Genomic DNA, 12,960 nt, shown 5'->3' with positions numbered 1-12,960 from the left:
TTAGAACTGTTGGCTATTGTCAAGAACTCTTTCCTTCAAATTGTTAAAGCCTTATATTTGCTCTTTTATAAATTAGGAAATTTAACCCAAAGAATCAGGACAAGTAATAGAGTTAGAACATATTTTTAAGCTGGATGAATGCCAATACCATCTTACCTTCCAATACTCTTTATCACATATCAAAAATTGTCATTATTTCACACTTGGAATTTTATAATTATATTAAGTAAGTTATTTGGAAGTTGCAATCGTGTCTTCAAGAAAACTTGACTGGGTATTTTGATAAAGATTTAGACTATAATGTAGCTTCCTTGGTACTGTAATGAACTATTTGGTGAGGTGAAATATGGATAGTCAGTTTCTTGATTGTGTTTTTATTATTACCAGCTTCAGTTTCAGAGAGGAACCTTTCCTTGTTTTGATAAGAACCTCAGTTAAAGATTTCATGTTATGTATCATATTGTACCTATGAGATGAATGCACTGATTACCTCATCACCTGTGATGAATAGATATTACCTTAATGTAACATCCTACGTTGGAACCATCTCTTTGTTTGTTTGTTGTTTCTTTTATAGATTTTATTGGAGCATAGGTAACTTACAATGTCGTGTTAGTTTTAGGCGTACAGCAAAGTGAACCAGCCATACATATACATATATGTCCATTCTCCTTCAGATTCTTCCCCCATATAGTCTATCACAGTGTTGAATTGATGTCCCCAAGCTATTCAGGAGGTCCTTGTTATAGACTGGTTTTATGTACAGTGGTGTGTATGTGCCAATCCCAGCCGCCCAGTCCATCCCTCCTACCACGTTTGCCCCTTGGTAACGGTATATTTGGCTTTGAAATCTTTGAGTCTGTTTCTGTTTTGTGAGTAAATTCTTTTGTATCATTTTTATTAGATTCCACAAATTAGTGATTTCATGTGATATTTGCCTTTCTCTGTCTGAATTATTTAACTTAGTATGAAAATCTCTAGGTCCATCCATGTTGCTACAAATGACATTATGTCATTCTTTTTTATGGCCAAGTAATATTCCACTGTATACATGTACTATAAATGCTTCATTCAATCCTCTGTTGGTGGACATTTAGGTTGCCCACATATCTTGGCTATTGTGAGTAATGTGCAGTGGAGTTCCCACTGTGACTCAGAAGTGTAAGAACATCGTGTCCAGGAGGATGCATTGTCCATCCCCGGACTCCCTAACGGGCTGAGGATCCAGTGTCGCAGATGTGGCTTGGACCCATTTTTGCTGTGGCTGTGGCATAGGCCCACATCTGCAGCTTTGATTCAACCCCTAGCCTGGGGCTTCCATATGCCACAGGTGTAGTTGTAAAAACAAAAACCAAAAAACTGTGTATTACTTTGGTGGACATGTTGGTGCATGTTTCTTTTCAAATTGTGGTTTTCTCCACATTATATGCTTAGGAGTGAGATTGCTGCATCATATGGTAGTTTTGTAACCAGAAATTTCCTATGTCATTCATTTAAAGTTTTGTGGTAGATGTGTCAAGTAGTTTTTGATTTGTCAAGCATTTCTAGCTTCAGGGCTCCTAAAAAAATTTCAAAATATATGGACTCAAATTTTGTTAACTAGTGTAAAGTCTGCTAGCAAAGCATTAAGCTTTTTTCTGCTTCTTAACATTGAAAATATCTGATAATGGGAGTTCCCGTCGTGGCGCAGTGGTTAACAAATCCGACTAGGAACCATAAGTTTGCGGGTTCGGTCCCTTCCCTTGCTCAGTGGGTTAATGATCCGGCGTTGCTGTGAGCTGTGGTGTAGGTTGCAGATGCGGCTCGGATCCCATGTTGCTGTGGCTCTGGTATAGGCCGGTGGCTACGGCTCCGATTCGACCCCTAGCCTAGGAACCTCCATATGCCGCGGGAGCGGCCCAAGAAATAGCAAAAAGACAAAAAAAAAAAAAAAGAAAATATCTGATAATGACCCTGAAGAACCAAATCTAATGCTTTCTTTCCTTATTAAAAATCTTTAAGGAAAAAAAAGGCATTGTTTCTGCAGTGGTAGAGGAATGTAGGGAGCTATTCAGCTGGGTCCTCAGTAAATGAAAAACTCCGGTATTCCTCTGTTTTGTGTCATTGAAAGAGAAGTATTTGTACCTCTCTCGTGATTACTCTTAGTTAACACCAAGGCTACCAAGCTCATAATTGTACTCAGGGATGCATTATGACTTCGGTTGGGCCTCTGCATTTTTGCGTTAATGGACAACTTCCTCCATTAAGAACAATTAAAATAACATTTTATAACTATGTTTACATAAACAGGTGTATCAGTCCTGACTATGCAGGTGAGGTAGAGGAGGAACCGTTATTAGAACTTGGGTGGAGTTTTTCTCCTTAACTCTTGGTATTTTAGTAATCTCAACTTGCCATCCTTCATTTAGTGCTTAGGAACATTTTTTGGGTTTTTTTTTAATTAATAAACTTTATTTTAGAGCAATTTTAGGTTAATAGCCAAATTGAGAGGCAAGCACAGAGTTCCTACATACCTCCTTCGCTGTCAATGTCTCACACCAAAGTGGTACATGTTTTACAATCAGTGAACCTATGTTGATACATCATCACCCAGAGTTCATAGTTTATATTAGGGTTCACTCTTGGTGTTCTACATTCTCTGGGTTTTGACAAATATGCAGTGACATGGATCTACCCTGTGGTGTTATATGGAATAGTTTTACTAAAACTCCTCTGCGCTTTGCCTTTTCATCCCTCCCTCCTCTTTCTTCCTTTCTTCCCTCCTTTCTTGCTTTCTTTCTCTTTCTTTTGTCGTTTTGGGGCTGTGCCTGTGGCCTATGGAAGTTTCCAGGCTAGGGGTTGAATCAGAGCTGTAGCTACCACAGCCACAGCAACACCAGGTCGGAGCCACATCTGAAACCTACACCACAGCTCACGGCAACACCAGGGATCAAACTCATGTTCTCATCGATACTAGTCAGGTTCATTACTGCTGTGCCACAACGGGAACTCCCCTTCCTAATTCCCGGCAACCATTAATCTTTTTGTCTCCATAGTTTTGCTTTTTTCCAGAATGTAATGCAGTTGGAATCATACAATAATTCTGAAACATCTGAAAAGCCTTTTCAGATCGGCTTTTTTCACTTAGTAATAAGCATTTGATTTTCCTTTGTGTTTGTTCTTATTTGGATAGCTCATTTCTTTTTAATGCTAAATACTATTACATTGTATGGATAGATGTAAGAGTTTATTGATCAGTTCACCTCTACTGAAAGACTTCTTGGTTGCTTCCAAGTTTTGGCTAGTACAAATAAAGCTGCTGTAACATCTGTGTGCAGTTTTTGTGTAGCTAGATTGAATGCTAAAAATGTTTAGTTTTGTAGGAATCCACCAAAACGTCTTCCAAAATGTCTACCATTTTTCATTACCACCAGCATGTAATGAGAATGACCCACGTCCTCATCAGCATCTGATATTATCAGTATGTTTGGATTGTGGGCATTTTGTAGGTAGTGATAACTCATTGTTATAATTTTCAGTTCCTTCATGAATGCTTCTTTGTTATCTTTTTATGTTCTTTGCTGAGATGCCTTTTAAGGCTTATGTTTTAATTGAGACATTCATTTTCCTATCACTGAGTTTTAAGGGTTTTTTGTGTATTTTGGGTAACAGTCATTTATCACATGTTTTGCAAATACTTTCTCCCAGTGTATGATTTACTATCTCGTTCTCCTGACAGTGTCCCTAGGAGCAGGAATTTTTAATTTTAATGAAGTCCCACTCATCAGTAATTTTTTCATAGATGTGTCTTTGGTATTGTATCTAAAAACTTATTACTGTATCCAAGGCCATCTAGATTTTCTTATATTTCATCTTCTTGGGGCTTGGGGTTTTAGGGTTTTCCATTTTGCTTTTAGGTCTGTGGTTCTAGCATCAATAGTTGGAAAGACTTGTCTTTTCTCTGTTGTATTGCCTTTGCTTCTTTGTTAACGATCAGTTTATGTATCATGTGAGTCTGTTTCTGGGTTCGCTCTTCTGTTCCATTGATCTGTTTGTCTATTCTTTTGCCATTATCACATTACCTTGATTACTGTAGCTTCATAGTTAATCTCCAAGTAAGGTAGTGTAGTCTTCCAATTTTTTTCTTCTCCTTCAAAATTAAGTTGGCTATCTGCCTCTTTTGCCTTTTTGAGTAAACTTTAGAATCAATTTGTTGATATCCACAAAATACCTTGCTGGTATTTCGATTGGAGTTGTATTATATCTATAGATCAATTTAGGAAAAACAGACTTCTTGGCAATATTGAATCTTCTTATTCACAAAGACTTTTCCATGGAACATCTTTCCGTTTATTTAGTCTTCTCGATATCTTTTGTTAGGGATTTGGAGTTTTCCTACTAGGAACGGTTAATTGTTTAGTAAGGACTTTCAGTCACTGAAGGAGTTTATTTAGCCCCTGTGACCATCAATATAGTCTTCTGAAAAAAAGCCCATGTTCTTTTCATGAAAGGCTTGAGAAGTACTTCAGAGGGGCTGGGCTTGGACACCTCTTGCTTTCTGACCTGGTTTTACATAGCAGTGGTCTTATAAATTGATCCAGACATTTGCTCATCACTCAAAAATTTTTGTTATAATCCTTACTAGGATTCAAGGAGAAAATATCATAATTTTAATTTTCCAGTTCATGAAAAATAGGGTAATCACCACCCATCTTGTTTTAACCCCTCTTGTTTCAATCCTCTTCTCACTGTATTTCAGATTCACACCTATTTCTGAAATATACAGCAACTTTGAGTTAAATTATTTTGGTTATCTTTTTTTGGGTCATGCCTGCAGCATGTGGAAGTTCCTAGGCCAGAGATCGAACCCAAGCCACAGCAGTAACCCAAGGCATAGCAGTGACAATGCCAAGTCTTTAACCTAGACCACCAGGGAACTCCATAATTATCTTATTTTTAGAAGAGTGTGTCCGATACTTTTCTTCTCATAATGCAGCCTTTTATTTACTCCCAGCCTAAATTTCCAGCTTCTTGAATTTCCCCTTTGTGCTTAAGAAAAAAGAAGTCAAATGTGTTTTAAGAACTCTAAAAATTTACTTTGTATATTACATGATATATTTTAAAAAAACTTTACCAGTATAACTTTCTTTACAAAAATCAGTGTTTCTGAGATATACTTTGTGTTTATATTATTTAAATAATAGGCATATGGTTATTTTAGATATGAACTCTTCTTTTCAAGATTATTAGTTTTTTTCCTGCTTTTCAATAGGAATTCTCTACTTCAAATATTACCTGCTCTGAGAATCCTCAATGGTGAAATGCTAACCTCTTCTCCAGAAAGTCACACTGAAGAACATCTAGAATTAGAGCATTTCCTGGTACTTTGTCGGTCCCAGATTAGAGAATTTAACTTACTAACTGAAAAATATAATCCTGGAAAAGGGTAAGACTCTTTATCTTCCATTTGTCATAATTAAAATATTTAATGCAGTTTCTACATGCGATTAAAAATTATTCTGATTAATATAGTCATACTTTTTTGGACTAGTGCAGTGTGTTTTAGGGATATTTTCTCTTTAAAAAAGAACTTCAGAGCATTTTTTTTATTATCTGAAATGTATAAATATGTATTTTGAACATAATTTGGAATATAATTGAAGTGCTAAAATTATATAAAACAAATGAAAACGTGAGGATAGCACATCAAGATACATTGCAAACATTGGTTCAGTTGGTCATTCAGTGAATTTATTCAGCAGTTATTGGTGGGCCAGACACATAATAGGTAAATATTAAACTTTTTCCTCAAAGAATTTGTGATTACATTAAAGAAAATTGGAGAAATAATACAGTGGAGCAAGGCCAGTGTTATAAAATATAATATTTACTACATATATTTATTATATACAAGGTATCATATTGCACATATATTTGTATATTAAGGTATTTGGGAGTACAGTGGAGAAAAGCAGTCAACATACTCACATATTCAGAGGCCAGAGGCTCAGAACAGAATCCTAAAAATATATCAAAGAAAAAGAACTTCCCGTTCCCCACCCTGAATTCTGAATGCATTACTATCAATGAATTACAGTTGATCTTTTAAAAACTGTATTTTCTAATTTATATGCTCCAAGAAACAAAAATGAAAAAAGAAAAATTATTTTTACTTATGATTGCTCTCCATTATAGGTGGAGCAATAATACATGCTTCCAAATGTCTAAACTTACTTACTAAATTATATTTAAAATTTTTGCTATTTGTACCTTCATTCATGCTCATTCTGTATAGGAACTGGTTTTTCATTCTATGATGCTACCATCACCCTAATTCCAGAACCAGGCAAAGATACCACCAAAAAAGAAAACTACAGGCCAATATCTTTGGTGAATATAGACACAAAAATTCTCAACAAAATTTAAGCCAACCGAATCCAACAACATATAAAAAGGATCATACACCAATGACCAGGCAGGATTCATCCAGGGTTCGCAAGGGAGGTTCAACATATGCAAATCAATCAACATCATACACCACATTAACAAAAGTCAAAAACCACATGATCATCTCAATAGATGCAGAAAAACATTTGACAAAGTCCAACATCCATTCATGATCAAAACTCTTCCCAAAGTGGGTATAGAGGGAACATACCTTAACTTAATCAAAGCCATTTATGACAAACCCACAGCAAATATAATACTCAAAGGATAAAAGCTGAAAGCCTTCCCATTAAAATCTGAAACAAAACAAGAATGCCCACTCTCACCACTGTTATTCAGCATGGTACTGAAAGTCCTAGCCACAGCAGTCAGACAAACAAAAGAAATAAAAGGCATTCCAATAGGAAGAGAAGAGGTAAAATTGTCACTATGTGCAGATGACATGATAATATATATATAGAAAACTGTAAGGACTCAACTCAAAAACTACTTGAACTGATCAACAAATTCAGCAAAGTAGCAGGATATAAGATTAACATTCAGAAATCAGTCTCATTTCTGTATACTAACAATGAAATATTAGAAAAGGGATACAAAAATACAATACCTTTTAAAATTGCACCCCAAAAAATCAAATACCTGGAAATACACCTGACCAAGGAGGTGAAAGACTTATATGCTGAGAACTCTGAAACATTCATCAGGGACATTAAAAAAGGTTCAAAGAAATGGAAAGGTATTCCATGCTCCTGGGTTGGAAATATTTAAATGTTTCTGAATATAGTCTAGTCAGATTATAAATAGATCTCACAGCTTTAAAAATAATTCTAATTGTTATAAATAATATTTACTTTTAACAAATACTAAGATTATTTGCATTTATCTTTTTGCAAATGTAAACTAATATCTCCTTGTGCATGTATTGTAATCTAAAATTTTTATGTCAAGGTGATTCTTGACATTCCTCATGTTGAAATTTAGATTTCTCAATTTTTCATTGTTACTACAACTTAAGTTTCACTTTAGAATTGAAAATAGACTATATTTTTATGTTTGATCATAAACGGTGGTAAATTGAACATTTAACCCAAAATAGTTGGCATCACATATTGAATTAAACCTTTTCTGTGTTATTAGCCAGTAAAATGAATGAAATACAAAATATCAAAATATATCAGAGGTACCTTTGCTAACATCTACATGTGTAAACATAGAAAGTATCTATCTCTATAGTTTAGGAAATAATTATGACTTTCATTTTATTTGGTATAGTTAAACCTAACAATTGTTCAAACAAATCATAAACATTTATGTCTTAAAGTATTTGAATTCTCTTTGCAATTGATTCTTCTACCAGAGAAAAATGAGAATAAAAACTTTCCCATAATATAATTTATTTGTTTTAAAAGTCCAGTACAAATATTTTGCATGGCAAAAGTCAGTGTACGAAGTACTTTTAACTTCGTTTCCTAAATAACTTCTCCAAATTTAGGCAGCCATGATTTCTCATGTGGTAGTAAAAAGCATGGATTTTTCTCATTCATTTATACCAAAAATATCTAGGATAAAAATGGTTTTAAAACTTCCAGACATTTTGTCTGGATTGATGGATTGGAATTAACTAACCAAATATTTTCAAATTTTGTTAGAAAGCAGATCAATTTTTATATAAACAGTCAGAAATAATTTTTAATGAATGTTGTAGTAAAGTTTAATATGCATGTCAAACCACACAGATCCATTTTCAAAACCTATTCAAGTTTTAATATATACCGATGTAATTCTTCTTATTAAACATCCTCATTATTTATTTGCTCAGAAACATAGTTACCTTGGATGCTACAGAAAATCTCTGCTATTATTTTAAGAAATTGATGACACTTAGTAATGAGTGTCGATATGCACATGAACATGGGGATGTAAGTTTCACCAAAAGAGAAGAATCAAAAGCCCAGCAAAATCATTTGGCTTCTACAAACAGGGATGGCGTACTGCAAGACAGAGTCCTTTCCTCCTGTGCAAATGAATATGAACTGGACTCCCCGAAGATTTCTGAGAAGTGGATGGACTCTGGTTCCAGTCCTTCCCCATTAACCAACCCCTTATGTGAAGATACTGAAGAAAGAAATCAGGGAGAAGTAATGGGCCAGAAAAGAGAAGACAACAAGGCAAGCATGTTTCCCACCAAAAAAATAGCATCCATGGAAACAGTACTGACAAGGTCTCTACTGAAGGACTGCCAGAGTATTGAAGATCACGAGAAAAGGTACGATTGATAGATCATTTTTCTCTGACAGTTGTATTTTATTATTTTTATGGATAATCTTAGTTACTGTTACAAAAAAATAACTTGGAAAGGATTTAAATCACTGTTCTTATATTTCATAGTAATGTAATCAGGTGTTTATGGTATGAACTAATTATGAATAACCGTGCAGACTAATTTAGTTGAACTTTGGCAGATGCTTATTTAATCGACTAGTACTATTGAATTTACAGTGAGTGTGAATTTATTTTTTCTGCCTTCTAATTTCTAAAGAAGTAAAATGAATTTTTAAGAAGAAACAAGATAACCGCATTATTCTTAGAATACTCTGAAGATCACTCACATGACATGCTTCCAGGGCAGGTCAGAAAATTCTTCCTGCACATGTGTTTCTCAGATTCCTTCCGCTTAAAATATTCGGCATGCCAGGGTATCATATTCTGGGATAGTGTTAACCAGGGTCCCCCAGACATTGCCTGCTCGAATCCTGTTAGCTCTAAACACTGCAAACATTACCTGTTGAAATTTCAGATAAACAACACGTTTAATTTCTTAACTCATGATAAATAAAATAGCCAAAGGATGGTAATAGGGCAGCGTGAAGAACTAAAAATAAATAAACCAGAGGCCTAAAGAACAAAGGGAAAAGCAAATGTACACGCACTTGCTGAATCCTGCCATTCAGTGATGCAGGAAGATTCACTATCCGTGGCGTAGGTGTTTCCTAAGCACGATTTACCTGTGTTCTTATGCTAAGGACACTTTTATCATCATTATTTTTACTGGAAGAAAAAAAAAAGGTGTTGCTAGTAATAATAGGGGCTGTTTTTCTCAATTTGGTGAGCACCTTACGTTAAGGAAGCCCTCAAGTCAGCTTCTTTCCCTGCTTTCCCTGCTTCTTGCTACGTGGTGGAAAGCAATTCTCATGTTAGTGTCGCTGAAGAAAATATCCCCCATCCATTTTTTTTTTTTTTTTAATTTTCTCCCTTGGGAAGTTTTAATGACAGTAGGTTGAGGAATTCAAGCATTCAAGAGCTTGTCAGCTTTATAAGAAATTCACAGTTACAGTCAGTGAAACTTGTATCGGTAGAGAAATATAAAATGCTGCCTCAGGTTAGACGTGTTTTCTTACAAGCCTTTCATTCTTCTTTACCAGTTATGCATTGCAAATAGGTTTTCAGATTTTTTTTTTCTTTGTCACCCAAATACATATTATTGTGCCTTAAAATGCCCTAACTCCAATTTTGTTCAAAAGATGAATCAATTAAGGTTGAATGACTGAATTTGAATTAATTCCATAGCAAAATTTGTAAGCTCTATTTGCCCTAGGAGGAGGAAATGATTTGTTGAAATGTGATTTTTTTCCCCCCACGTATTAGGACTACAAGTAGTTTATCTTAAGCCAGAAAGAAGTTTTATCCACTAACCTCAATTTTCAGAGCAAAATAGGTTGCCTTCCACAGGCTTTAGAAAAATGATGATGATGGGAGTTCCTTGGTGACTCATCAGGTTAAGAATCCAGCCTTGTCACTGCTGTGGTGTGGGTTCGATCCCTGGTCCAGGAACTTCTGCATGCCGCAGGTGTGGACCAAAAAATGGTGATGATGATAATAATATTAATAACAAAAAATGGTTACGTCTCTGCTTTCTAACTTCTTACAAATGTATTTCTATGAGAAAATATGTATGTATGGAGAGAGTAGCATTTATCACTTAACTCCGCTTTGCCTTTAACTCACTGGTGTGAGAAATGAAAAGATTTTCTTGGTCCTGACAATTATGAAATTACTGAAAACTGTTCCAAGGAAGCCAGGGGAAGGTGACTATGCAAGAATCACATCTCCTTTCTATAACTTTTAAACTAAATTTAGGAATCTGAAGACTGACTAAGAGATAATTGGAATTTGACTGTACTCTGTACCTTTGATAACATGTCTTCGCTTCTCTCTCTGAGCAAAGGAAAACATATACAATTACAAAGAGTTGAATGAGCAAGCAAACTGAGAGCACACTTACAGCCAATGTGCATTGCTATTCACATTTTCTAATGTTGCTGGGCAGCCTGTGGGGCTGTGGGGAGAACATAACTGATCGATTCAGTTCCCGAAACTGGCAAATAGATGCAGGCTAGCAAAACGCTGAAACTTACTATGGGACTTATAAGAGTGTGATTTAAGTGTTTGTCCATAGGGAGGAAAGTGATGGGTCTTTTTTCTTACGGTGATGGGGGTGGGGGTGGGGGGGGGCCCTTCCTCTCAAATCTATTCTCTCCGCTGTGAACAGGGTCCCTCCTCTCCTGCCAACTCAGTATCATCTCTCACATGTGTCCCCTCTTTGTCATTATCACTTTTCTCCGCTTTACGGGTTCAGCATCCTCAGCATCATACATCACCTCGGTAATATCTTCCTCCTTAAAAGAAACAAATACAATTCCTAGTACTCAGGTTCCTCTCGAAGTTACTGGCCTGTCTCCCCCCTTCAGATTTGCAGGTTTCTGTACCATTTTTACTTCTATAGTCATAGTTAAATAAATGAATAGGTCTTATTTTTAAATAGTACTTTATATATTCTATATTTACAAATAAATGTAGCTTATGAGGACCTCTTATCTATGACTGTATTATTTACGGGTACTAAACAAAATTTTCATTTCTCTTCTTAATAGTATGGCAGCTGTGATAATCCAGGCACACTGGCGTGGCCACATGGGGCGCAGACAGATTCATTTCTCTGCAAAGCCACATCCTCCTGCAGTAGAATCCCTGACATCCCAGCCAAATTCCCGCATTGAAATTCCAACTGTTTTAAAGAAAGAAGAAATAAAAAATACTGTGACTATCCAAGAACAGAGGGAGAAATCTGCTATTCTCATTCAGGTTAATTTTAATCTTTGGGTGAAATTAATCATGAGAAATGTATTTTTTACCTTTCACTGAGTTATTCTGAATAACAGGCAATCCCCAAATCTTAGTAATTTACAAATACACTGATTTATTTCTTATTTATGTGATGTAGGCTGAGGATGGGGGCAGGCTGACTGTGCCTCTGCTTCGCATCCAAGCTGAGGGAGTAGTCTATAATTTGTAAATACTCTTCTTATGACTGAGGATCAAGCCGGACCACACAATCATATTAAAAGTTGTGTTCAGATGTGTCATTTGCAAATGTCACTAATCTAAGCCTATTTCTAGAATCACTTTTTTTTTTTTTTTTTGGTCTTTTTGCCTTTTCTAGGGCCGCTCCGGCGGCACATGAAGGTTCCTAGGCTAGGGGTCGAATTGGAGCTGTAGCTGCCGGCCTACGCCAGAGCCACAGCAACATGGGATCTGAGCTGCATCTGTGACCTACACCACAGCTCACGGCAATGCCGGATCCTTAACCCACTGAGCGAGGCCAGGGATCGAACTCTCCATGTCATGGTTCCTAGTCATTTCTGCTGTGCCATGACGGGAACTCCAATTATTTTTTTAGAGTTTGTACTGTTTGTTAGGCACAGTGTTAGGCTCAGGAAACATAACTAGGAAGAAAACATACAGGATCTCTTCCCTTGGAGAGTTGTTGTCCTAGCGGAAGAGTCAGACAAATTAAATAAATACATCACATAGGATCTGGAAATTCATGGTACTGCACCTGAATTGAATCATAGTACCTAAAAAAAATTAGTGTAACCCTTCGTTCAGAAATTTTTACTAGCATATATTCTTTTGGGATGTGCAGATAAATAAGATGAATACACATGTTAGACAGTGATAAGTACGAAGGGGAAAAATAAAGCAGGAGAAGCAAGATAGGATTATCAAAGGAAAATCCCTCACTTTCGATTGGATGGTATTCCGCATCCATCCTCTGGCGACGTTGCAGGGAGAGATAAGCCTTGGGTGTGTGGGGAAGAATATCCCTCAACTCAGAGGAGTAGAGTATTTGAAGGCACTGGTTTAGGAACGTCCCTACAGTGTTACAGAGCAGTAAGAAACCAGCGTGGCTGGAGAGGGATGAAGGGGGGAATGAAATTAGGCATCATAAGTCATTGTAAAGACTTGGGTTTTACTCTGAATGACATGAGAAGATATTACGGGAATGTGAGCAGAGGACTCACACGACCAAGTTGATGTTACGAATATCCTGTAGGAAGGCAGTAGTAGAAGCAGCACAATCAGTTAGGAGGCTGTTGCAGTAATTCAGACAGTGGATAATGGTAGCGTGGACCAGAGTGTTACAGTAGAAGTGGTAAGAAAATCACACTCCAGAATGTATGTTGATGTGTCTCG

General features: G+C 36.2%; 1 protein-coding gene across 7 annotated transcripts in view; it reads left to right on the top strand.

Moving 5' to 3' along the window:
• Positions 1-12,960, top strand: part of LRRIQ1 (leucine rich repeats and IQ motif containing 1) — a 232,695-nt gene that overhangs the window by 118,507 nt on the left and 101,228 nt on the right. For 5 of the 7 annotated variants that reach the window (XR_014845500.1, XM_021092790.2, XM_021092791.2 and 2 more), the window contains exons 15-17: positions 5,252-5,425; positions 8,246-8,692; positions 11,358-11,568. Coding sequence is in view for 6 of the 7 variants with exons in the window: in XM_021092790.2 (XP_020948449.2) it covers positions 5,252-5,425; positions 8,246-8,692; positions 11,358-11,568 (832 nt within the window). In the remaining variant the exon portion in view is untranslated. The remainder of the gene's footprint in view (positions 1-5,251; positions 5,426-8,245; positions 8,693-11,357; positions 11,569-12,960) is intronic. The other 2 variants (XM_021092795.2, XM_085025233.1) reach the window with 1 other exon arrangement.

The sequence above is a fragment of the Sus scrofa genome, chromosome 5 (genome assembly GCF_054392235.1).
Source record: "Sus scrofa isolate SSC_HxYL_T2T_F1_AM1 chromosome 5, Sscrofa_HxYL_maternal_Yorkshire_Landrace_v2.0, whole genome shotgun sequence".
Taxonomy (NCBI): domain Eukaryota; kingdom Metazoa; phylum Chordata; class Mammalia; order Artiodactyla; family Suidae; genus Sus; species Sus scrofa.
Note: the sequence above shows the minus strand (reverse complement) of the source record. Positions and strands in the feature narration are given on the sequence as shown.